The 24365-nt window shown below is 45.0% G+C and overlaps 1 protein-coding gene across 16 annotated transcripts in view; it reads right to left on the bottom strand.

Annotated features, from left to right (window-relative positions):
• Positions 1-319: 319 nt before the first annotated feature.
• rapgef2b (Rap guanine nucleotide exchange factor 2b) overlaps positions 320-24365 on the bottom strand; it is a 130296-nt gene continuing 106250 nt past the window's right edge. For 3 of the 16 annotated variants that reach the window (XM_055889305.1, XM_055889318.1, XM_055889320.1), the window contains 24 exons: positions 23215-23351; positions 22179-22337; positions 21725-21877; positions 21295-21459; positions 19298-19417; positions 18871-19074; positions 17563-17671; positions 16161-16327; positions 15785-15903; positions 14930-15087; positions 14059-14073; positions 13300-13540; positions 12505-12888; positions 12016-12227; positions 11577-11700; positions 11083-11106; positions 9221-9444; positions 8734-8904; positions 8318-8464; positions 6397-6462; positions 5031-5235; positions 4334-4860; positions 3571-3968; positions 320-2949 (listed from right to left, as the gene is read on the bottom strand). In XM_055889305.1, coding sequence (XP_055745280.1) covers positions 3613-3968; positions 4334-4860; positions 5031-5235; positions 6397-6462; positions 8318-8464; positions 8734-8904; positions 9221-9444; positions 11083-11106; positions 11577-11700; positions 12016-12227; positions 12505-12888; positions 13300-13540; positions 14059-14073; positions 14930-15087; positions 15785-15903; positions 16161-16327; positions 17563-17671; positions 18871-19074; positions 19298-19417; positions 21295-21459; positions 21725-21877; positions 22179-22337; positions 23215-23351 — 4187 coding nt within the window. In that variant the 3' untranslated portion in view covers positions 320-2949; positions 3571-3612. The remainder of the gene's footprint in view (positions 2950-3570; positions 3969-4333; positions 4861-5030; positions 5236-6396; positions 6463-8317; positions 8465-8733; positions 8905-9220; positions 9445-11082; positions 11107-11576; positions 11701-12015; positions 12228-12504; positions 12889-13299; positions 13541-14058; positions 14074-14929; positions 15088-15784; positions 15904-16160; positions 16328-17562; positions 17672-18870; positions 19075-19297; positions 19418-21294; positions 21460-21724; positions 21878-22178; positions 22338-23214; positions 23352-24365) is intronic. The other 13 variants (XM_055889311.1, XM_055889321.1, XM_055889317.1 and 10 more) reach the window with 11 other exon arrangements.

Raw genomic sequence — 24365 nt, 5'->3', positions numbered from 1 at the left:
ATCAGTGAACATAAAACACATTCTCTCTGGTAGAAAACATTTGTAGAAAACATGGTTAACTATACCTTACATTGCTGTCACATTAATTGTAGTCATAACTATTCCAAATAAATGTAAAAAAAAGTACAAATAAATTAATATATATTTCTGACATACACTGCTGTCTGTTATAAAAGTATGAGAGTTACACATTTCAAGTCACTTCCATGTCTTATTTTGTGCAAACACTAGATGGTGTGTAGGTTAGGTCTTGGTAAGGAACTATATTTAAAAGAGGAAACATGAAAATGCAGGGGAAAAAAGTACATTTAAACCTATGAATTGATAACTTTTGTAGTATTTATTGATTTCCCAGCTTCATACAAGCTGGATGTTGAGGCATAAACATAGTACATTTCAACAAAAATATAACCAATATTTACAATTATTGTATTAAAAATACAAAAAAAAACAACCGAAACATACTCCGCCGATTGTCTTTTTAAAAGACATACAGGTCAAAGTAGTAGAAGAAAGTATGAGAAAAATCACCAGCTAAATGTACATTTCTCACTTTAACATCACACATCAAAACGGAGTAGCAGTTCTACCTACTACAATTATCTTTATGCTTGTACAATGTTGTGCAACGTCTTCGTTTCTCCAAATAGGCCCTTGGCCTGCTAATATGCACATGATCTCCAGAGCTGAAAGAGTGAATGATGATGCATGTCACCATTGTATTCGACGCATAGTTGACAATCTATCGGCTGCCATGAAAATAATACAAATGGACAGAAATGATAATAGTGTAGGAACAGCCCACAGTGAAAAACACAGCACTTGGTTTTTTTCTTCTCCTTCTCAGTCCATCGTTTCTAACTACTGATCAATGTGATCAGCGCAACTCAGTGAAAAGAAAAACAACACAAAAGTGACACTAATTCTGATTGGCAGCCTTCAAAAGTGAATTCTTTCATCTGGGTAACTTCCCCCACCGGAGTCAAAACAAACATATTCAATCATTTTTCTTCAGTCAATTCCAACGATGCTAAGATATGGTGGAAACACAGGTTGCTCTATGCTAGCATCGCCTAGTAATATACAAATCCATTTATCTTGACACCTGTGACAGCGGAGGACTTTTCAATGAAGAGGAGGATGTAGCCGACAGCAAGGTAGGAGAGGTGTAATTCTAGTTCATTCTAAAAGTAACTGTCCTGTGTTTCGTTTCCAGATTTCTATGAAATATGACCTATAATATTACACTGAGTGAAATCGTTTTCCTTCCGCAAAAAAGAAAAGAAAAGCAGCTTGGGTGTTGGAATTGGGCATATACCTGTCATAAAACATATTCATGCAAGTAGACCCGCTGATTGGCCAGCACATTATTCTCTATGATGAAAAAAAATGGTCTGCTTGATATGTTAAAAAAAAAAATGTACGTGTTTTTCTCCAATTAATGTTTGGCGACAAATACCAGGATAGGATGAGTCAACATTATTTGGGCATGAGTTAACAGAATATGAACTATTTAAAGTTATATTTTCACTGGACAGTTACTTTAAATGGTTGACAGAACCCAGGGAAAGTGTTTGTTTATGTAGCACCACTGAAAGGCCTGAGACTCCATTCACCTGTATAGGATTTAAGCCTTGACTTGCCTTTGGGGTGCATAACTAAAAACACATTCCCCGAGTTGGTTGATTTGCCAATTGGGTATAAATACCCTTTGTGCTTATCTTTTAACATCACAACCCATTAGGGACAAGACTAAGCCAAGATATATCTCCTGTAATTGTCCTTTAAAATGCTGTCTAAAATACAGAATTAATATAAGTCACCAGATGACCTGGGTTAGAACATATCAAATAGCCAGATTGACTCCCTAGTTGGGCCACTGCTATGATCCACACAACCTGACACATATCGTATATGACCTAGAACTGAAGATGTGGCTGGCCATATCGGAAATAGACAGATATCCAGGCCAGGGTTGGGAATGTAGGGTTCCACGAAAACCTAAAGTTGTACTGAGAAGTGCTGAAGCCAGACTTGCCCAGTGTGTGTCAGAACATTCGATTATGAACGTGCATGTTGGTTACCCCAAATGACATATTGGTCACCCCAACTGATTTCTCACACTGTGACTGTCCAGCGCGCAGTGGGGGTTGAGCCACCATTAGGATATGTCTAATATGTGAATGACAAGATAATACTGTAATTGTGGAATAAAACTCTTACGTTTGACAGATCTGTTTTTCAGAGTCCACACAGGGATATGAGACTTGGGTATAGCCGCTTTTACCCCCCCCCCCCCCGAGTGCAATAGTTCTTGGAAAGAAGACCTCTAGAAACCTAGAAGAAAGTTCAAAAATGGATCAAATGTTATTTTTTTGTCCTCCATCGTCATTGTCCGTTTTGTTCTCGTTTTATAAAGTAGAAAATTAAAAAGTGCAGACAAAGCTCAACACGTCATGATACTGTGTGTAAAGCGAGGTGGGGTTGGGATAGGGTGTTAGTCTTGGAAAGCTGTTCCAGGACAGCTGTGTGTGTGTGTGTGTGTGTGTGTGTGTGTGTGTGTGTGTGTGTGAACGCGGTTGCCACACGTAACTGTGTTTTTTTTCAGCAAAACCTTGTTTTTCTTTTTCCCCCAAAGTGCCAGGCATTTTGTGTCTTTCTTTTTCCATCTCTCCATCTTCTTCTTCACAGTATTTTTTTGTTGCATGCAGGGTCATTCAACCCCCCATGATGCTTTAAGGCGGGGGGGAGGGGTACGAGCAGAGGAGTCCACCAATGACGGAGAGTCCGGAAGAGGCAGGCAGGCAGGCACGTACGTACTGGATTGGTCTGTCCATCAATCAATCAAGTCAGTCTCTCTTGTTCCACCCACATGAAAGGGACTTCAAGTCACTGCAAAAAGACGTCCAGCAGAAGACCGTTCTCAGACTGCTGATACCTGCTCATCCTCTGGCAAGAGAAAAAGAGAAAAAAAAGAAGATTTTTTTGTTTTGTTGCAATGTTGGTTAATTAACACGATGGTAAAATCCTGTAAAAGCATCACAGAAGCAGAAACCCCCACAAAAAAAATCACTAACTGTCCTCTATGTGAACTTACCGTATCATAACAACTATCATAACTGAACAATATGCATATTGGCTACAAACAGCAATGTTAAGTGCAAAAAGTGTGAAAAACACTGCCAGGGATGGAGGTGCATGTGTGCAAGCATCGTCAACACAACTGTGCCCGCAGATGAATGCCATTCGACACTACTTGTGACGTGAGAGACAGTAGAGAGAGTGAGGAGCAAAATGTCACTAATGCCTGGTGAGCTTGGTAAGCTTTGGTCCAAGCATGATGACTTCATGCACATGAGATGCCGTGGTGGGTTTGTGCAATGCCTGGTCCAAGATCTGTTTGTGCTGTCTTGACATCTCCTCAATGCTCATTCCCCCTAGGAGTTGGCAAGACGGCACAGACAGAGCTGGGACCGGACTAGGTTTGTGGTGGATATGGGGGTAGTGGTTCAAGTCCGTGTTGTTCCTGGTGGGCATGCAGGTTATCGTTGGTATAAATCAGTCATTTACCTCAGCCTGAGGGGGACCTGCCCTGTAACCCGTACACTCATCTCATGGCCTGGTTGTCTCTGGTGTTGTGTGTGCCACTGTCTTCCTCAGAGCGACTAGTTTGGGAGACAAGGACTCACCCTCCTCTTCCTCCTCAGGCTCTTCCTCCTCGCCTGGCGAGCGGGTGCGGTGGAGCCCTTGGCGCTTGGCATGTTGTTGGGCCTGGTGGTGGTGATGGGAGTCAGGCGACTGGGTGACCATGCGCGAGCGCTGCAGGGCCGTGGTGTAATCGGGCGGGCGGCGGCCGGAGTGGGCCGGGGGCGGCGACTGCGTCTGCCCTTCGCTGAAGTCAGAGATTGTCAGGGCAGTGTAGCCCGGCGGGGTTGGAGGGGGCTCGCGGTACCGGCTCTCCTTTCGAGCTGAAGGGGGGGGGGGTGCAAGATGGTGGAGTTAATTGTAATTAATACTTTACATCTGCGCCACACACACCTCCCAGAAAAAGTGTTGGCATGATGGAGATCTTCACGTGGACATAAGTCAGCTGACATGCACTTCGCTCCAAGGATGTATGCAAATCGTAAAAGGCATGAATGCATACATTATGTGAGCAAGTTTAGAACATTCTAAAATCAGCCCTTTCACCACGAAACTGTTTATTTGTTAAGGAACAGGTATGGACACCATAACATTAAATGATTATTTGTTGAGAAACAGGAACATTCGCCTATGAGGGCAACTAAACCCTTCCATCAACAGAACAGACAAAGTTCAGCGGTCAACTCACTGATAAGGCCCTTGTTTCCGGCAGTGATGGGTGATGGCGAAGGCCTTCCGTGCTGCTTGGCCTCGTCGGACCCCATCGATGTGATACTACTCGTCTCCGGGTCGGTGTTCACATCCTTCCCGCCTCGCCGTTTAATCGTGCCCGTGTCGCCCTCAGAGTCCTCGCCCCAGTACGCCGCAGAGGAAGATGAAGAGGCCGATGCCCAGCTCCCTCTAGCCTGGGACGCCCACAGTCCAGCGGGGCCCCCTAGTAATGCTTCAGGCCCCCCGTGTGGGTGGACACCAACGCTCCCGCCGACAACACCCCCCGGTCCAAAGGCCAGGGTCTCCCAGCTGCGTCCCTGCTGCATGGTCTGGATGTTGTCATGGGAGCCCGAGGAGCAGGAGGTCCAGGAGCCACGGCCGCTATCGGCGGCGTCCAGGGAGACACGGTCCCCTTGGTCCTGGGTCAACTCCTCCGAGCTGGGGGAGGAGAGCACCATGGCGCAGGGGTACAGGCCCCGGCAGTCCTGCATGGACGAGTAGGAACTGTGTGGGAAGGGGATAAGAGACAAGCTACACATTTACAATGGTTTCTCCATTCATCGACAACACAGTGGACAGGTAGACAAATAAAGGGCTGGGATGAGAAATCTTCCGTTTTCAACTTTTGAAATTAAACTGATCACTAACTGTAAATTGTCAGCATTGATTCATACCCGAGGCTGTACTGATCAGAGTCGGTCGTAGCCCTCCTCTCCAGACGCACCCCTCCAGCGTGGGGGTCTCCCACCCCTCCTGAGTGCCTGAGCCCCCTCCTCTCCTCCTGGGCCATGTCGAAGGAGGAGTTGCTGACCAGGCTGGAGCGCGACAAAATCTCGCTGTGACCCGAGTCCGAGTAGGTGTCTCCCGTTCTTGGGTAGCCTGGAGAGAGGAGGGGGTGGTTACAATCAACTGACTGATTCCAATCTACTAGTCCACGGGGTTGTGTTCAGAGGGTTGAAACGTTCAGAACCTCCTAGCATGGATTAACAGCAGGCATAATAAGAGAACACATAGGATCACTACGAGAAACGTATCTTTCTAACGGCACCTAAAAAAAAAAACGTCTAACCTCTCAAATCACCACCTTCACTCAGCACACCAGAGAACGTAAAACTTGAACACCCTCAAGTCATGATCAAAATAATATTCAAAGAACCCACTACCCACCTAGAATCACTAGCCTAAGAAAAGGATAGGAGAAATACATAGCGAGACCTAACTCTATAACAAACCTCAGAACGTGCTTGGGGCAGCGATCCAATACCAAAAAAAAAAACAAAGATCCTGACACCTTTAGCCCGGAGTCACAATGACTGACATTACAAAGAAATCTCATTCACACACATCAAGAACCCCATCTCAGAGGCATAAACCCTTTCAACTTCCTCTCCCACTTTGTGCACCAGTCATCAAAAATGGAGTCTTCTGTGACATTAAACCCACTGGGCAGACCAACCTCCAGCTACTATTCAGAAAATGAAGTCCGGTGGCCTAGCGTCAAGACAGTCTCGGATACCCATCCAATAATGAGTGCATTCGTTTCCCCCCGGTGGACCGAAGAGCTTCTACTGGCTTCTAAGCACACTCCCCTATCGTCGGTGAAGCAGCAGCTCTGAGCGCTCCATCTTCTGAAGCAACTGCCGTACTACGTGTAACACTACTAGACATCACAGCAGCAACTCAGCTACTAACACGAGTGGGGCGACACAAGCCCCCCCCTATATATACAGGTTCCAACCAGTTCCTCTTTGTAAGATCAACTGGGTCATGTTCATTTTTTTTGCAACGGAAAACCGTTTCTTATTGGGCATGTTTAGGTAGTCCCTCTCCTGTTTCTCTTTTCTTCCATTTGGTGCCTAATGAACACGACTCTGATTTGTTACCTAATCAAAAAACGTTGTAATATTAGTCATCATTTAAGACTTGGTTGGAATTGAACAACAAATACCCTGCGTGTATAAGGGGGGAGCATATGGGGAGCCCCAGTATGTGTTCAAGGGCAGCAGCATCTGTCTAGGTTAAGGGCCGGGCTTAGTTTACCTGTGGCTGTCTGTTTACTGGTAAAGGTAACCTTCCGGACACTTTGGCCCTTCAGTGTCCCGAGCCCTACGTGCAGCAAGGCAAAGAGACCGTCACACACAGACAGGACACAGGACAGCAACACAGTATGTAAGGGGTGAGGTAGTTGGGATGGGAGGTAGGGGCATCTGGGGTGGTTGCTGTGTGGGTTTCAGGGGATAGCCGATTCCAATATGGACCAGCATAGACTAGGCGTTCTCTAAGAATGGCTTGGCTAAGAGACAGTTTAGTGTTGTGGTTAGGGCTTGGCGATATATCGAATTCATTTGATTCATTCCAATGTGGGGGTTTTTGCGCGATATTCCAAAACCCTGTATCGCAAGAATCTAGGTTTTGTTCTTTTTCGTATTCATGAGCGTTTATGTCCGCTTGTTCCCATGGTGTATTTGGTTTCGTGTCTTTCGCTCCTGTGTGCACCTTCCCATTTACACCAGAGATCTGTATAGACTGGCGTGATGCTCATGTCTCCACCCTAAAAATGGGAGTCGTTGTCCCAAAGGCGGGAACGCAGGTCCGACGCTTAGGTACAAAATAAACCCATAAAAACGTATTGGCCTTATTTTGGTCCGATTTTAGTGAGAGGTTGTTTCGTCTCATCCTTTATGGTTTACACACACACCAAGCCCCTCCCACTTTCTCTCCCACCAACAAAGTTCAGAGATTACATCTTCCTATCTGACAAGCGGTTTCAACTCGCTATTGGCATTTGAGGTTTGGTCCAACCGAATCGGTCATATGAACACAAACACACTGAGACATTATTTTACTGCAATAGAGAAGGTCACTTTTCCGACGATACCCTTTTTACGTCTCAACTATTCAAATTGCGCGCAGAGCAGACAGTATTAAAACGAGAGTATCAATGAACATTGATTCTGGAAAATGAATGTTCAGTTTGTCACGCGTGGCGTTTGGGTCCCACCTACCGCTAGCGGAATTTTAGCCAAAGACTGTTATGAGCTGTCTAGTCTGTGTTCTATAAAATGTGCAATAAGCATTTAAAAACAATTATTTAAAAGGAAATATAAGGAATTGGCAACTCGTTCTCATTCTGAATCTGAACAAAGTGGACAGGCTAGCGCGCTGTTCAAACAGTTGGAGACGGACAGAAGGGTGTGTTCATAACAAGTCAACTGTTCAACCTTTGTTGGTAAAAACTTGAAACACAAAGATTAGCTGGCTAGTGCCTAGCACGTGGGCTTGAGAGATTGTTGATGAGACCTGTGTTCATTTTCTATAGCCTAATGCCTGCTACAAGAATTTAGCGCACATTCACTAATAATGACTATGTATGACTCTAGTTAAATTTGTAACAAAAAGGGGCATTTTCATACAGTAGATAGACTTGATCGCCAGATCAGTGATTATTGCAACAACAAAAAAGCAGGCTAAACTATTCTGAGAAAATAATACAATTATTAGTTGGTCTTATGATTGTGGAAGGCATATATTTAGCCTAGGTATAACTTTACAAGGCCTGAATTCATTTGATTATTGACTGTTTGAAATGCAGTGTATTTGACCTTTAATTGTACGACAACGCTTATTTAGAGAACACAAAGAGAATCTAAATATATATCGTGAAACGCCATCAGTTTGAAAAAATATGATTTTTAGGCCATATCGCCCAGCCCTAGTTATGGTGTGTGCCTTTTAAATGTATCTTAACTCCACAAGTAAAGCACAATTTTCCATTTTCATGGGTAATGTCCCATAGCCCCCAAAAACCTTGAGTAACTGTTTCTATATTAACACGACATCACAGGAGGCTGAACAAGTAGTTCCCCTCTATGACCACTAGGTGACAGCAGTCATTTGCTGAGTCTCTGTATGGGTGAGGGGGGACTGGGCTGAGGTTGAATGGAGGGGATTAGAATTTTACCCTTCCTGGGCGAGCTCTGGGGGGAGGTGGGAGGGGAGGAGAGCTGGGAGGCATTAGACACCGTGTCCTCCGTCTGACGCTTGTGACGATCGCTGGCCTCCTCCGACAGCGATAGGATCTTCTTCAGCGACTGAGGGGAACTCGTGCCTTCAAAACAAAAGAGTCAAAATTAGCATTCAGAAAGGGCCAATTTCCCAGACGCAGATTAATCCTTAGAATCTCCAGCCCATATTGTCTAACTAAAATAGCTACCAACAACACAAGCAACATTGTGATCGGGTACATTTGACCTGAAACTGAAATGAATGCATTTTCCTTAGAGCAATCAGATTGTTTCTTTCTGACACCATACAATGTTCTAAAACGTGCATAATTGCCTCAAGTATGTTTTCCCCTCAACTTGTGCAGGTTCTTACCGAATGGTGGCAGGTCCTTGACTGGCACTTTCTTGCGGGAGGGGTAGAGGGCCACAGCGGGCACCTGAAGGGCCTGGTTACCCTTTTGCAGCTGGCCCCTCTGCTGGCTGGCAGCCCTGGACACCACCGGAGACGTGTCTGGCCTCTTACTGCCACCGGCATTCTTGGGCACTGAGAAAGGGTTGAAGGAGAGTGTTTCTGCTGAACCAAAATGGCCACCTGGTGTGCTGGTGTACACACAGCATGCATGTGTGCAACATTTACATGTTTTGATGGAGGGCTCACATTGCAGTCAGAGAACACAAGTGCGTGTATGTGTGGGTGTGTGTGCACAGCATCAATCAATCAATCAAGTTTATTTTATATAGCCCTTCGTACATCAGCTAATATCTCGAAGTGCTGTACAGAGACCCAGCCTAAAACCCCAAGCAGCTAGAATGCAGGTGTAGAAGCACGGTGTAGAGCATGTACTCTCTCCAGCACTTACGTGTGTTGATGGAGGGCTCACACTGCAGCGAGAGGGTCTGCAGCGCCTCCTCGTTGGTCTCCAGGCTGAGGTTAGACAGGTACTGCTTGACCCTGCGGGCCATCTGGGCATCCTCGTACAGCTTCTTGGCGTTCAGGAAGGAGCTGCGCCTCACCCGCTTCTTGTGCCCGCCCGTCTGGGTGACGTCCAGCACCGCCGCGTTGGCACTGCCCTGGCTAAGAGACCTGGTCACACGCGTACACACACACACAGACAGACACACACACACACAGACAGACACACACACACACACACGCACAAAACACACACATAGAAATGGAGAGGGGAGAGCGAGACCACCATCAGACTATGTGTGTGTACTAATATGTAGATGTCCTGGAAGGTAGTAGAGAGGAGGGTTGTTTGAGAGTCTGACATGCAGAGACCGAGAGGCTTTGGGGGCATTCCTCTCAGCTCCAGAACATTCCATGCATTCTAAGGAAGGGGAGGTGTGTGTGTGTGTGTGTGTGTGTGTTGAGGGTTCAAATAGTGATGTATAGTCATTTCTGTGGTAAACACCAAGGTAGTTGTATTGAAATGCCTTTTCAGCAGAAACTATGGTACATACTGAGTACATGCATAGTATAGTGGTATAGTACCTCCTTGGCCACTGTAATGCTGTAATGTAAAGCATGACTAGTTTGGCTGCAGGGCCTAAAATTAACTTTTTGGTCCGCCAGCCACAATGGCAGGTAAATTTAAAAAAATCTACCATACACTCAGATTTTTTACCAGCCAAAATATTTTTGGGGCCATAATTACATTAAAAACAACAGATGACATGCTTTGTAATGTTTCTAAAACAAGAAACGTAAGAGGTAATGTGGTTTATTGTTAAATTTTATGTATTGTGACCCGAGTCTTTTAACCAAAATATCAGGGACAAAATGTTCAGCTGCCCCTTTAAGGCCCGGAGGTTACCACGGTAACGGAACGACTCGAGTCACATGGGTCTTTGAGCTTGTGAACAAACAATGTAAATAGCCAAAAAACAAGGACAAAGTCTCACTTTGTAGACTTGAGTAAATTAGACCTGTGCGCATCGCCTCCAATAACGAATCTATCAGCACTTCACTCCCCTGCCAGTGTTGCTGCGTGAGGATTCATATTTCTTGTGCGACTAGCAAACAAAACAGCAGAAATACTTTGAAAACTGCTATGGCAGCATTTTCTTAACCCTAACTTGCACATTTACTCATACTTGACTTTTGACTATTTTTATTCGTGAATGTAATGTTTGCACTGTAGAGCCCTGCAAATTGACCACACGCCATTGTGGCTGGTGAATAGACATTCTTATCCCCCAATACCTAAATCTACCCGCATTTGGCAGGCGTTAATTTTATGCCCTGTTTGTCATTGTAGCACACTACAGACTTTCATGTTGAAGATATTTTCAGTCCGGAGGCTGATAAATCCAAACTATGGCAAACCGATGCAAAATAAAAGTAGGCATGCCATTTTTGGTAAGTAGGCTATCTTAGCTGGGAAAACACACAAAGTAATCACTTTTGCTAGTTCATAGATTGGGAATTGCATGGGATGCAAATCGCTCTCAGTTTTAATGCATAATTGCGAAATATTTGGAGAATTCAAAAATGGTGGAGTGACCTGAAAAAAGCAAAAGTGATTTTAATTTCCAATTTTAAAGACATTTTTGCCAGAGCCAAGCAGTGTTAGAAGGGTATCAAACCATACAGGGTAGTAAAATCAGCACTAAAAGCAAACAAACAAACAAACAAGGCCCCAGAAATGAGGAAGGGAGGGAGCGAACAAATGGGGCAAAAGAAAAAAGCATGGAAAGGTTGGTCACCAAAACTTACCCTAAACTCCTCCATTTCTTCTTCCTAGAAGGGATAGCCATGAACAGTGAAGCGTGGAGGGCAAAGAGTGCACAGGGAGAGAGAGAATGAGAGAGAGAGAAAGAGAGGGAGACAAGCTTAGACAGGATAGACCACAAAGAGCCACCAAGATGAGCAAGTTTACCAGAGGCCCGCAACAGCGAGAAAAAGACAAACATTGATAACAACCACCGACACCCGGAAGTGACATCACAACATGGTGGACATACATAGTCACAGTCAGACACACACTTACACATGAGCACTGTGGTTTTACGCCAACGATAAGTGGAGAGTACAGAATACAGGAAACAGCTGGGTTGCCCGGGGAAACGGCTGCTCAAGGGGAAAGCGTGGAAGCGCGGAATATTGACAATCTACACGTGAACAATCATTGACAGTGATTTGATTGGACGTATAGGGGATGGTGAAGCGTTGTTAGTCTTCTGGGATTATATTGGTTTTCCCGATGTTACCTGGTTCTGAACATGAGTGCAGGGTCCATGTTGACGGAGGCCATGCGACCCACGTGGCGGATCTCTTTGGCGATCATACGCAGCTTCTCAAAGTTCACCAGGCCGTCCACTTTTGAGTCGTTCCCTGGGGAAAGACGAGAGAGACTATTTGTTATAGCAGATTGATTACGATGCCTTGTAGTAGAGTATTGGCATACAGTGGAGTGCAACATCCTATACAAAAATGGTAGACAAATAGCCATTGCATTTATAGTCTCTTGTGAAGGTCTGTTGGCGACACGTGCTGAATCTGACAGTGGAAAAGGAAGGGCTGGAGACGGGCTTTGGCAGAAGCATTGAGACGGGTGGGCGTTTATCTTAAGATTTGGTTCTGGGTTGCAAAATGAATGTTTCGGAACACATTTTGCGATACAAAATGACAAAGTGTGTCATTGGCTACCTTCATGCAGGAAGGTGAGGTCCTTCTTGATGACGGGGAATAGGGGGATGATGGGCGGCTGGAGGTTCTGGTTGTTGAGCACGTTGCGGTACTTGGCCATGTTCCTGGACGGGTCAAACAGATCCTGCAGGTCCCCAAACAGCTTCTCGTACTTACTGGGGAGCTTTTCCCACGTTCCCCGGAGTCTAGATACCGGCGCCAGGTTCAGACCACTGTTGGGGGAGGACCACAGACAGACAGTGAAGTTAGAAGGCTGATAATGTAGAGGGGGTGTGCTAACCTCTGGGGATTAGGGTTAGGGGGCTAACTCTGGTTCTAGAGGATGAAAAGGTTTGCAGGCTTTTGTTCCAACACCACACAAACACAGCTGATTAAGCATAAGTGCTGGACTTGGTGTAAAACTCTTCACAATCGGTTTAACCCATCTACATCACAACAATACAACATGGCCACCTGGTCTCCTCTCGTCCTCCTCCTCTCCCACCTCACCTGATGATAGCGAACATGGAGTTGAAGTTCTTGCACTCTCTACAATGGAGAGCAATCTTGATGAAGTGCTTGACAATCTTCATGCGCTTGAGCTGGTTGGGCTCCCGGATCACCTCCGACGCCACCCAGAAGGTCTCTTGGTTGATGACCTCCTCGAAGCGCTTGAGGCAAAACGAGCCCGTCTTGGACTTGAGCTTGAACAGGTCGTCGATGTACTCGGTGGGCTCGATGGCGCAGAAGAGCTCGAAGGCGCGCATGGAGAGCTGCGTGGCTACTTCCACCGTGGAGAGCTGGAGGAGGGAGATCTGGCCTTCACGAAGAAGGTCCTGGGCGTCCTCGTCTGAACAGAGGGTCTCCGTCTCCATGTTGCTCTTCAGGTAGTATCTAGAGAGAGGGGAAGAGCAGGGAGCTCGTTTAGTATTTACAAGCAGGTATTCCATTGTAGATAGAAAATCAGTCTCTATTTTGTTCGTTCAGTAGAAATCTTATCAACACAAAGCACATATTCAAAATAAGTACTTTTGTTGTTAGAGTTATTCATAGTATCACGTTGAGTAATTATTAACAACCACCTGGTGTTGTGACTATGATGTGACTTGAGTTTAAATAGAAAAAGACAAGGTGTTCAATAATAAGGGACTATGGAAGAGGGGGGTTTTAAGATAGGAATGGTCAAGAGAAAGTCAGCACAAGAGGAAGGGGAGACTTGAGAGTATTTGCTAGCTTTTGTACAAGAGACAGGACAAAACTGTATAAATATTTGAAAAAATGAATCAATAAAACCAGTCCTTTTACCTGCCACTGAGCTGTATCCTATCAGCCAGCTTGGACAGCTGCTCTGGTAGCCGCCGTTGCTTGATGACACCCTCGGGCGTGACGGACACCTCGCACAGCGAATAGGCTTCGGGCACCGCGGTCAGGGCGAACTCCCGGATGGCCTGGGCCACCACCTCCTTGGCCGTGGTGTCCTTACCAATCATGATGTATCGACTCTGTTGGTCTGCCTTGAACACCCGCAGCACCTGGTCGGACATGTCTGGGGGGGGGGGGGTAGAGGTACAACGTCAACACAATGTTGGACAAACATTGGGGCGGAATCCTCATTTGGGATATGTAGATCACTTAATTGCATTGGAATTACCTGAACAATTATACATGTCAGAATTCAGCAATTTTATCATGCACATAATTCATGTACCATTGTTTTTTTCCCCCCAAGGTTAAAAAATCATGGCATCCCCACCTAAATCATTTTGATGTCACCATATCACCCCGATTACAAGTGAAAACACACCAATATGCCCTGAGAATGAATGGGTCAATGTAATGCTGGCTGCTTATACTCCAGATAGATTTAGGCATGCGTTACCCATTAAAACACACTGACTTGATGCCTGCTTTTATCAAGACCGACAAGCCCAGACCATAACCACAGTCAAAAGTTAGCCCTTTAGAGACCAGTTTTAGAAACACCATAGGACGCTTGTAAACGAAAAAGCAGTTAGCTGGCAAAGAGGACAAGCGTTGCCGTGGGCAGAACAGCGTGATACTCACTTGTCACGACCGGGGCTAAAAGAACACAAAGAGTGTGTGTAGGAGAACGTAAATGGGTGTGTCAAACTTGGATGCCAGACATCTGGCAAAGTATGTGCACGGAGAGCAATGTACACTGCTCAAAAAAATAAAGGGAACACTTAAACAACACAATGTAACTCACAATGTAACTCAGACACATGCACATTTGTGGCCTGCTGGAGGTCATTTTGCAGGGCTCTGGCAGTGCACCTCCTTGCACTAAGGCGGAGGTACCGGTCCTGCTGCTGGGTTGTTGCCCTCCTACGGCCTCCTCCACGTCTCCTGATGTACTGGCCTGTCTCCTGGTAGCGCCTGCATGCTCTGGACACTACGCTGACAGACACAGCAAACCTTTTTGCCACAGTTCGCATTGATGTGCCATCCTGGATGAACTGCACTACCTGAGCCACTTGTGTGGGTTGTAGACTCCGTTTCATGCTACCACTAGAGTGAGAGCACCGCCAGCATTCAAAAGTGACCAAAACATCAGCCAGGAAGCATAGGAACTGAGAAGTGGTCTGTGGTCACCACCTGCAGAATCACTCCTGTTTTGGGGGGTGTCTTGCTAATTGCCTATAATTTCCACCTGTTGTCTATTCCATTTGCACAACAGCATGTGACATTTATTGTCAATCAGTGTTGCTTCCTAAGTGGACAGTTTGATTTCACAGAAGTGTGATTGACTTGGAGTTACATTGTGTTGTTTAAGTGTTCCCTTTATTTTTTTGAGCAGTGTATATAAATGCATGCGAAATAGACGGCTTCAAGGGAGCTGCAGACAGCCAAGTTGTGCTTATCATATACAGTTGTATACTAGAGGTTCAAAGGAGGGGTGTCTGTCTGTCCTCACCCGGTTGGTTGTTGAAGTCCAGGATACGATGGTGGGACTGCAGCAGGTCAGGGTTGCTGGACGATAGGTTGCTGCTGACAGGCAGCGAGGCCGGAATCTGTTTGGACTGCTTCAGGCCCACGATGCTATCGTCCTGCGACTGGCCCACGCCCACATCGCTACGGAAACACAGAGGGAGGGAGGGAGGGAGGGGTTAGAAGCAGTTCCACTTTCAGAGGATAGAGGGCGATGTTTGTACAGTAAAGTACACAGTGTACAAAACATTAAGAATATCTTAATATTGAGTTGTGCACCCCACCCCTCTGCCCTCAGTACAGCCTCAATTTGTCGGGGCTTGGACTGTACAAGGTGGCGAAAACATTCCACAGGGAAGCTGGCCCATGTTGACTCCAATGCTTCCCACAAATTGGCGGAAAAGTCCTCTGGGTGGTGGACCATTCTTGATACACACGGAAACTGTTTAGCGTGAAAAACCCAGCAGCGGTGCAGTTCTTGAGACAAACCGGTGCACCTGACACCTACTACCATACTCTGTTCAAAGGAACTTAAATCACCCTCTGAATGGCACACATACACAACCCATGTCTCAAGGCTTAATAATCCTTCTTTAACCTGTCTCCATTCATCTACACGGATTGAAGTGGATTTAACAAGTGACATCAATAAGGGATGATAGCGTTCACCTGGTCAGTCTACGTCATGGAAAAAGCTCAATACATCTTCAGAAATACAACAAATTAAGCGAAAACCCATTTTATTCCACACTCTCCTCTCCTATTTTCTTCAACTCCACTATTATTATTTTTCTTCCACTCTTCTCCAAATGTGACGTTACATTTCCCCCTGGGCTCTTACTTGTATGGTTTTGGGGGAAGGATGCTGGTGAGTGTCTTGTCGAAGATCTTCTTGAGCTTGTTCCTTCCTCCCACCGTGTTGGCTTTGGCCTTCTTACTGGCCTTCTCAAGGCCCATCACCTGCATTAAGGAGGAGGCAGGATACCATTGGGTTAGGCTTTAGGAATGTCTTTACTAAGATAAAACCGGGGACATATTCATTAAGGCACATTGTAGCAAAACGTTTTGCAACAGAAAACGAAAACATTTGTGATTGGACAATGTCATTGCGTCCCTTCCTGTTTCAGTTTTTTTTCTTCTGTTTGGTGCCTAATGAATACGTGCCTGATATCATACACAAAGCATTATGGATACTGTAGTCCATCATAATAAATCACCTGCTCAACGTCCACCGCCAGGTCAGGGATGGAGTAGCGCGAGCCCTTCTTGATGTCCCCAATCTTGGGCAGGTGTGCCGGGGCTCCATTCTTGCGTTCCACCTCTGGCGGATCCTCACCCTCTGCCTCTTGGTCGTGCTCCGGCCGGGCTAGTAGCTCCTTGAACACTGGGTGAATGAAAGGGGGGGAAACGGATTAGTATTTCTTACCTGGTCCTCTTCATTACTGTGTGAAACAAGGCTTCCGTGATAGTGATACTGTTACTTATATTATTAGTGTTAGTCATTACACTGAACAAAAATATAAAACGCAACATTTTCAAAGATGAGTTACAGTTCGTATAAGGATATCAGTCAATTTAAAGAAATTCATTAGGCCTAATCTATGGATTTCAAATGACTGGGAATACAGATAGGCATCTGTTGGTCACAGACAGCTTAAAAAAGGTAGGGCATGGATCAGAAAATCAGTCAGTATCTGGTGTGACCACCATTTGCCTCGAGCAATGCGACATCTTCTTCGCATTGAGTTGATCGGGCTGTTGATTGTGGCTTGTTGTCCCACTCCTCTTCAATGGCTGTGCGAAGTTGCTGGATATTGGCAAGAACTGGAACACACTGTCGATCCAGAGCATCTCAAACATGCTCAATGGGTGACATGTTTGACGAGTATGCAGGCCATGGAAGAACTGGGAACATTTTCAGCTTCCAGGAATTGTGTACAGATCCTTTCGACACAGGACCGTGCATTATCATTCTGAAACCTGAGGTGATGGCGGCGTATGAATGGCACGACAATGGGCCTCAGGATCTCGTCACGGTATCTCTGTGTATTCAAATTGCCATCGATAAAATGCAATTGTGTTCGTTGTCCATAGCTTATGACTACCCATACCATAACCACACCGTCACCATGGGGAACTCTGTTCACAACACTGACATCAGCAAACTACTCGCCCACACGATTCCATACACATACTCTGCGATTGTGAGGCCGGTTGGATGTACTGCCAAATTGGATGGGGCTTACAGTAGAGAAGTTAACATTACATTCTCTGGCAACAGCTCTGGTGGAAATTCCAGCAGTCAGCATGCCAATTGCATGCTGGCATTGTGTTTTTTTAGAGTTGCCTTTTACTGTCCCCAGCACAAGGCGCACCTGTGTAATGACAATGCTGTTTAATCAGCTTCTTGATATGCCACACCTGTCAGGTGAATGGATTATCTTGGAAAATGAGAAATGCTCACTAACAGGGGTGTAAACTGATTTGTGCACACAATTTGACAAAAAAATAGGCTTTTTGTGCAGATCATATTATGAACCATTTCTGTGATATGGGACCAACACTTTTTTATTCAGTATAGTATTACATTCGTAGTTAGTTCGCCCTCAAAATTCTCACCTAAAAGATTGGTTTTCACAGAAATGGACAAGTGGGTGTTGTTCCTCAGGATCTCATTGGCTTTGGTGAGCTGGACATTTTCAAAGTTCTGCCCATTCACCTCCAGAATCTGCTCAAAGACAAACAAATATACCACAACGTTACATACAGTGATCATCCACATCCTCAATCCTTTTAATTCCTGAACGAGTCAAATCCACAACTCCACATACTGAGCCACGTGAACTATTCTATTACATGAAACTGAAACTCATATATATCCTCCCAGGTGTTAGAAGAATCCCCCCTTCCCATGTCCTTCTCTCTAACAGCTACACTAGTCCATTTCCTCTTAGCTGCTTTATGACCAGAGCTGCCTTGTCATGAGGACTTTGCATTTACACATGAGCGTGCCACCGAGTCATCTTCCATTCCTCTGGGTGTGCCCGGAAGTGATCTCTGGGTGAACCAGGAAGTGATCTTTCATCTCTCTGTGAGTGAGGGGCCTTCCCTCTGCATTCATTACCACAATGTTGATGGCGCAAATCAGGTCTAACGGCTGTTTCTGGGTCAGCCCTTAAAGAAACACCGGTCGTAAGTTCGGCTAAGCGGTCTCGTTAAGGGGCCGATGAAAAGGGTAGTGAGATTGATAAGGATATTTGAGCTCGTTAGAGCAGCGTTTTCCAAACTCAGTCCTGGGGACCCCAAGGGGCGCACGTTTGGATTTTTGCCCTAGCACTACACAGCTGATTCAAATAATGAATTCATCAGCAAGCTTTGATTATTTGAATTAGCTGTGTAGTGCTAAGGCAAAAACCAAAACGTGCACCCCTTGGTGTCCCTAGGACAGAGTTTGGGAAATGCTGTGTTAGAGTCACTCACTGTGTATACGGCAACACATGACAAGTTTTGACAGGAGATTTGTAAGAGTAAAAATGCTTTGCAGGATGCTATGGTTCATATTTCCTTTGGGAAGCAGCTGCAGGGAAGTGTTTAAGAGTATACATTTAAGCCACACAAAAAGCACAGGCAAGCAGGGTTTCCAAGCTGGCATCCTGGATTTAACCTAGGATCTTTGGAACCCTTGGGGCAAAAATCAGTGCGGAGTAAACTAGTCTAGTGAATGAGCACTCCTCACTTCTTCACTGTCATTGCTGTCTGATATGTAGGGATCTTTTTGGCGCAAAGCAGAGCCATAACATCAATCAGGCGGGTGCTACACATACACCGGTAGTGGAGGAGAGAAGTTTTCCTCACTATTTTCTTCTATGTGAAGTATTTTGAACCTATGAAGAAAACGCTATATAAAGAACATTCTTGTTACTTCACCTGGTCTCCTCGTTTGAGGCCGGCCTCTGCGGCCTTGCTCCCGGGCTCCACGCTGTCGATGAAGATGCGGAAGCCCTTCTCAGAGCCCCCCAGCAGGGTGAAGGCTAGCGGGGCCTCCCTCGACGGCTTGGTCAGTGTCACTAGACGCAGTTTGGCTTTAGCAGCACAGGCAATGTTTAACAGTCTAAGATGGCCGCACATTTTCTGTAAAGGAAATTGAGAATGCTTAGTATATTGTGCAATTCAGGGTTTGTATCTCAACTTTGTTACTGTGTGAAAGGGGAAAAAAGTATTTTAGCATTTATTTGTGAAACAAGAGGCTAGTGCAAGGCAAATGTTTTGACAATTTGAATGCTTGACTGAATATATAATGAAGGCAAAAGGAGGAGTAATGGTTGAACTGGATATGAAACATGCTATGCTTAACTGAGACACGGACCTCTCTCTCCAGATTGTTTTCAAACTCTTCTAGAAAGTGAGTCATTGCGGGGTCGCCTTCAAAGTCATTGAAGTGATTGTTCACCCACAGCAAGACTACCCGTGTAACCTGGGGATGGAAGAAGAAAGTTCATTTTCACTCAAGGTAATAAAATAAAAAAAGTGGGTGAGCATGGGCTTGGATTGAACGTTAGCTAGTTAGATGCATTTCCTCACACTTAGGTCTGTGTGTGTGTGCATGTAAGTATGTATTAATCTCTGTATATCAATCTGCGTGTATGTAAGCATATGTGACTCGTTTCAGGAAGCGAGGCGTATGTCGCACATCACTACTTCACAGGAGCAATATTTGAACGTCAACAAAAAAAAATGTCTTGCCTTAATAACAAACTTGTATTCCATCCATAAATACAAATGAAATTGTTCAATTACGAGCCTAGTTGGTTTAGCGATGGAAAAAGTCAGGAACCTTCCCACTGGTCATGATTGGCTGAGATAATGTATGGGCTAGACAAGCCGGGAGATGAGTTTGGATTGCTCTGCCATGTAGCAAGCTTCTGTCTATAACGTGAGCACTTCAGTATGTGTTGACAGTACTTTCTACCTTGCCGTTTTTTAAAGATATAAAGTTAGCCATCAAGAACTACAAAAGTTGTGCTACTTTTCGCAACAACATTGATGCCCTGAATTTAGCAGGGGCTACCGACAGGTCGTGAGGAAAAGGTGATGGGCTACTTTCTGCACATGCCACAGTCAGTGAGAACCAGAGTGAATTGACACAAAGCTGGCCAAACAAGATGTAGCTACTAACAAAACGGAGTTAAATGGTTCTAGTCCACCGTGAAGCGTTCATCCATGTATACGGGTAAGAGTCTAGCTACATTTTCCAGATCTAAGCTTCTAATTTTGTCAGAAAGTCATGTTTATTGCAAGTTAAAGCATACTGTTAGTTAGCAAACGTTAGCTTGCTGGCTCGCTAGCTAAATTTACGTGTATGATCTGTGTAGTAATATTATTCGAATCAGAAATCCATTTGAATTGCTAGTTATAGCCTAATGTTAGCTAGTCAACATTGAACCTAGTTTGTTAGCCTTAGCTACCTGCAGATTCATACTACAGCTATGACAATGTTTATATTGGTAGTAGTATGGGTTGGGGTTATGGCGGTTCATTGTTTAGCTAGCTTGCTACCTAGCTAGCTGCATGTCTAAACAAGACTCCACTTCGGCCGGGTTATTACATGACCCATCAAATTAGAAGGTGATTACAGCCATCGATTGCATTTCATGAACATGTGTACATGTCTAGACAATAGTGACCCATCCACTTAGCTAGATGTGAATGGGGGGTGATTATAGCATTTCCTTCACATGGTCCATCAATTTAGACAAGCGGATCTGGTAAGCGTCATCTAATAACGATACAATATTTCAAAAATAATTTTATCTGGACACTTTCTGTTATTGATATTGCTACTATGCAAGTACTATTCCTGTACCGTTTACACCTTCTGTATTCTGTGCATGTGGCAAACAAACCTGTGTTTACCACATAGCCTCATGTGAATCCTTAAAGAGATGGGTGGGGCTTAGGCTTAAGAGGGTGTGAACGATGCTGAATGGGTGTAGACAAAGAAGTGCTCTCCGGTAGGTGTACCAAAACATTCAACGGCCATTTTCTCAAAAATGGCCTTCAAGTTAATCAACTTTCAAAGCAGAATTTCTTTACCATTGTTCCTCAGCTGCAGTACATTATATACCATTTTCTAGCTCCGAGTCTACTTTTATTCATTGTAAAAAAACAGGTGGTGAAAAACGAGCGGACGGTCATATGTAAGAGTGTTGCATATATGCACCTGTTAATCTATGTGGTATTAACTATGCATTAGCTGTTACGGATGTTAAGTACCGTCTAGCTGCCATTACAATACAATGACTGAAATACTTTACTGAAGTGGATAGTAAAGCTTTTGAGCTGGAAGCTGACCTTGTCCCTGAGGCTTGGGTCATGGAACCACTCGAGGAGCTTCTTGCCCACGACCATGGGGCTGGAGAGGAAGGTTCTGTAGGTCAGCAGGAAGTCCTCGATGTAGGTGGGGTCCACCACCGAGTGCTCCTCTACCAAGTGCATGGTCAGACGCTCCGTCGTACCCTAAGGGAGATGGTGTACGAGGAGAAGCGTTTTAATGTTTGTTTTGCGTCTCAAGTATTATGTCACTGGGAAGACACCAAAAGGCAACTTTCCACATTTATGTGGACAACACTTTTTTCTGTTCTATTCCATTCACAAAGACAATAGAGATTAGAATAGAATCCATTAGGTAACACTAAAAGTTGGATACACAGCATTTATAACACCTAATATGAACGTGTCATGGCACCTTATACGAGGCTTATTCAAGGATGAATGAACTCACCTTGATGACGATGTGTCCCTTCCGGGTGCCGGTGCGGTCCAGCTCGCGGTGCTCCTTGACCATGACGATCTCGCCCTCCTCCTCCACCTTCTGCATGTTCTTCTCCACCTGGTTGAGGATGCAGCAGTAATCCTGCTGTGCTATGCACACAAACTGGAGCAGAGAGAGAGAGTAGTAGTTAGCTTGGGGACACAATCTTTTTTAGACCAACATGGCTAAGATCCAATCTATTTTATGATACCATTGACATAAATACAAATCTCTTGGTAAATTAACCCCAGTGTATTCATTTGAATTATTGGCAAATGGTTACAATTATAACTAGATACTTAATTCAAGCCTGCTTTAAAATGAAACTGACTAATTGCACAAGTAAATAACAGGGTCCAGTAAGTCACACAGCTCAATATACCAATCGTCCATCATAAGAGCCAGTCAGATTGCTGGGCCTTACCTGACAGTCGTCCACCTTGGTCTTCATTACTCCCTTCATGTATTCCTTCTCCATGGTGGGGGAGACCCCAAAGCTGTTCCCCATACACAGGATCTCAGGCCTGCCCTCAGGGTATGTCACCTCCACCGAGCCATTCAGGATCACTGACCACGAGTCCAGCTGGGGGGGGGGGGTAAGACCACAGACACAAACCGTTAACGGTCAGAAGTACTCCGTGATCATTCTGTGGTCAATCAGTGGATATCAATGGTTTAATATCAGGCTAGGATCAATGTTGAAGGAAATGATCACCACAATGATTCTTTAAACACATTGTTTTTTATCACAATTAGAAATTAGTGAGCAAGTTAGCCATGTCTGATTGAGGATTGGATCAATAATGTATAACGATATTTTTGGGCAGGGAATCAAATTGAACAAAAATGATGAGCATCACATTCTTTGACAGGTGATATCTTTAATGATTGGTCACAAATGTTTCAATAGTATGAAACAGCCCAGTTTTAACGCTACAATAACTGGAAGCTTTTACCCTATTATTACGGTAGTAAAATATATCACATTTTATAGCAAGAGATCAATTTCTCCCTCAATTTCTTCCCTATAGCATCATCAACAATATATATAAATCCGACACTGCACTAAGGCAGTATTGTGGACATATTGCTAACACACATCAGCTCAATGGGATGTTATTTTACATTGACTGGACTACCATTGAAGTGAACTGCCCTTAAGGGTATGGCTCTTGACTATTGTTTGGATGCAAAACCAGACCAAAATGGTTTCATTCAAGAGAAAGTAGATAAGTGATCTCTCTTCTGGTCCCCTTAGGCAATCTTATGATCCCAAGACGCTTGGAGATGGCAGTCATTCATGTCCAATAGGGGGAAAAAAACATCAGAAACCTTCATTGGTAATGGAAAGGGCAAAGTGCATGCCCAGGCCAAAGATGTGCAAACCCAGGCACATTCAAGGCACACACAATACAGACATAAGAGAGTCACTTAAGACACACATCCCACTCCACACACACCTCTTCCCCGTCATTGAGGACGATGGTGCCGGCCCGCTCGACCACGGCAAAGACCATGACGGCACACAGCTCCCTCCTCACCGACATGGTCATGTTGGCAAACGCTGGCAGCTGATGCATGAACTCCAGTAATTGCTCTGTGGAAAGTTTGCGGGGGGGGGGGGGGGTTAGGAAGGTCTTGACACACACAGAGACAGAGAGAGCGCGAGCATAGGAGGACTTGGCAGTCCTTCACTCTTCCTTCACCTTCTCTGTGGCTTTAGACAAAAAAGGGCACAGCTAGCGTGAGAGAAAGTGAATTAAATTCAACCCCACAATAGTGATGAGTACCAAACAATGGGATGATTATCTTTAGTACACTAAGGCAAACTATCAATTTCATTTTAATTGAGAAAAAAATAAACTGTGCATGAGCATAAAAGCAGACACTGCGCGACCTTTTGCGTGTAAACATTTTGTGATAGGTTGATAGTCAGCCACTTCCAAAACAAAATTCTCTTCCACAGTGTGTCAACCTTAATTCACATTTGGGGCTTCCAGCTCAGCTGTATAGGTCATTGCCTATCCTGAATCCTGTGCCATGCATATTTTTTGGGATCCTTGAAATAGCTTGCTGTGGAGTTTTGGGGGGATTTTGGACTAGCAAAGGACTCCACCCCCTTCCAAGGCACCTAAAGCAGTCTGGGGTGCGGGCTGACCTGTGTGGTTGGCATGGCAAACAGTGTCATGTGGGAAGCCTGCGGAAGCACTGAAACTTTAATGTGCCGGGAGAGGACGTACGATGTTGACCTAAAAAAGCCTGCCGGCACAGAGAGTAGGGAGGAGGGGCGGGGAGGTTGGGGGGGGGTGTATTTTCTCTTTTTGTCTCTTTCTCTATTTGCATCCACTATATCATCCACACACCACATCGAAGTTTCAAATGGGAGTAAATGTGAACTAATCTCTTTTTTGTTGGGATCGCTATCACTGTATTGCTGCTAACAGGCCTATGATATCACAGGCTGTTGTGTGGCACAGACAGAATATCACTCTGGGCTAAAATAAATTCTAGAGTTGGGCACATAATTCACAGTAGCTAGCTAATACAGACGTGCGGGGTTGAGACGCACTAAGGGCGTGGCACTGGGAGAAGGGGGGTGGCTGTGGACCGT

This window comes from Salvelinus fontinalis, chromosome 29, assembly GCF_029448725.1.
Source record: "Salvelinus fontinalis isolate EN_2023a chromosome 29, ASM2944872v1, whole genome shotgun sequence".
NCBI lineage: Eukaryota > Metazoa > Chordata > Actinopteri > Salmoniformes > Salmonidae > Salvelinus > Salvelinus fontinalis.
The sequence above is the reverse complement of the archived record's forward strand: the minus strand, read 5'-3'. Positions and strand labels throughout refer to the sequence as shown.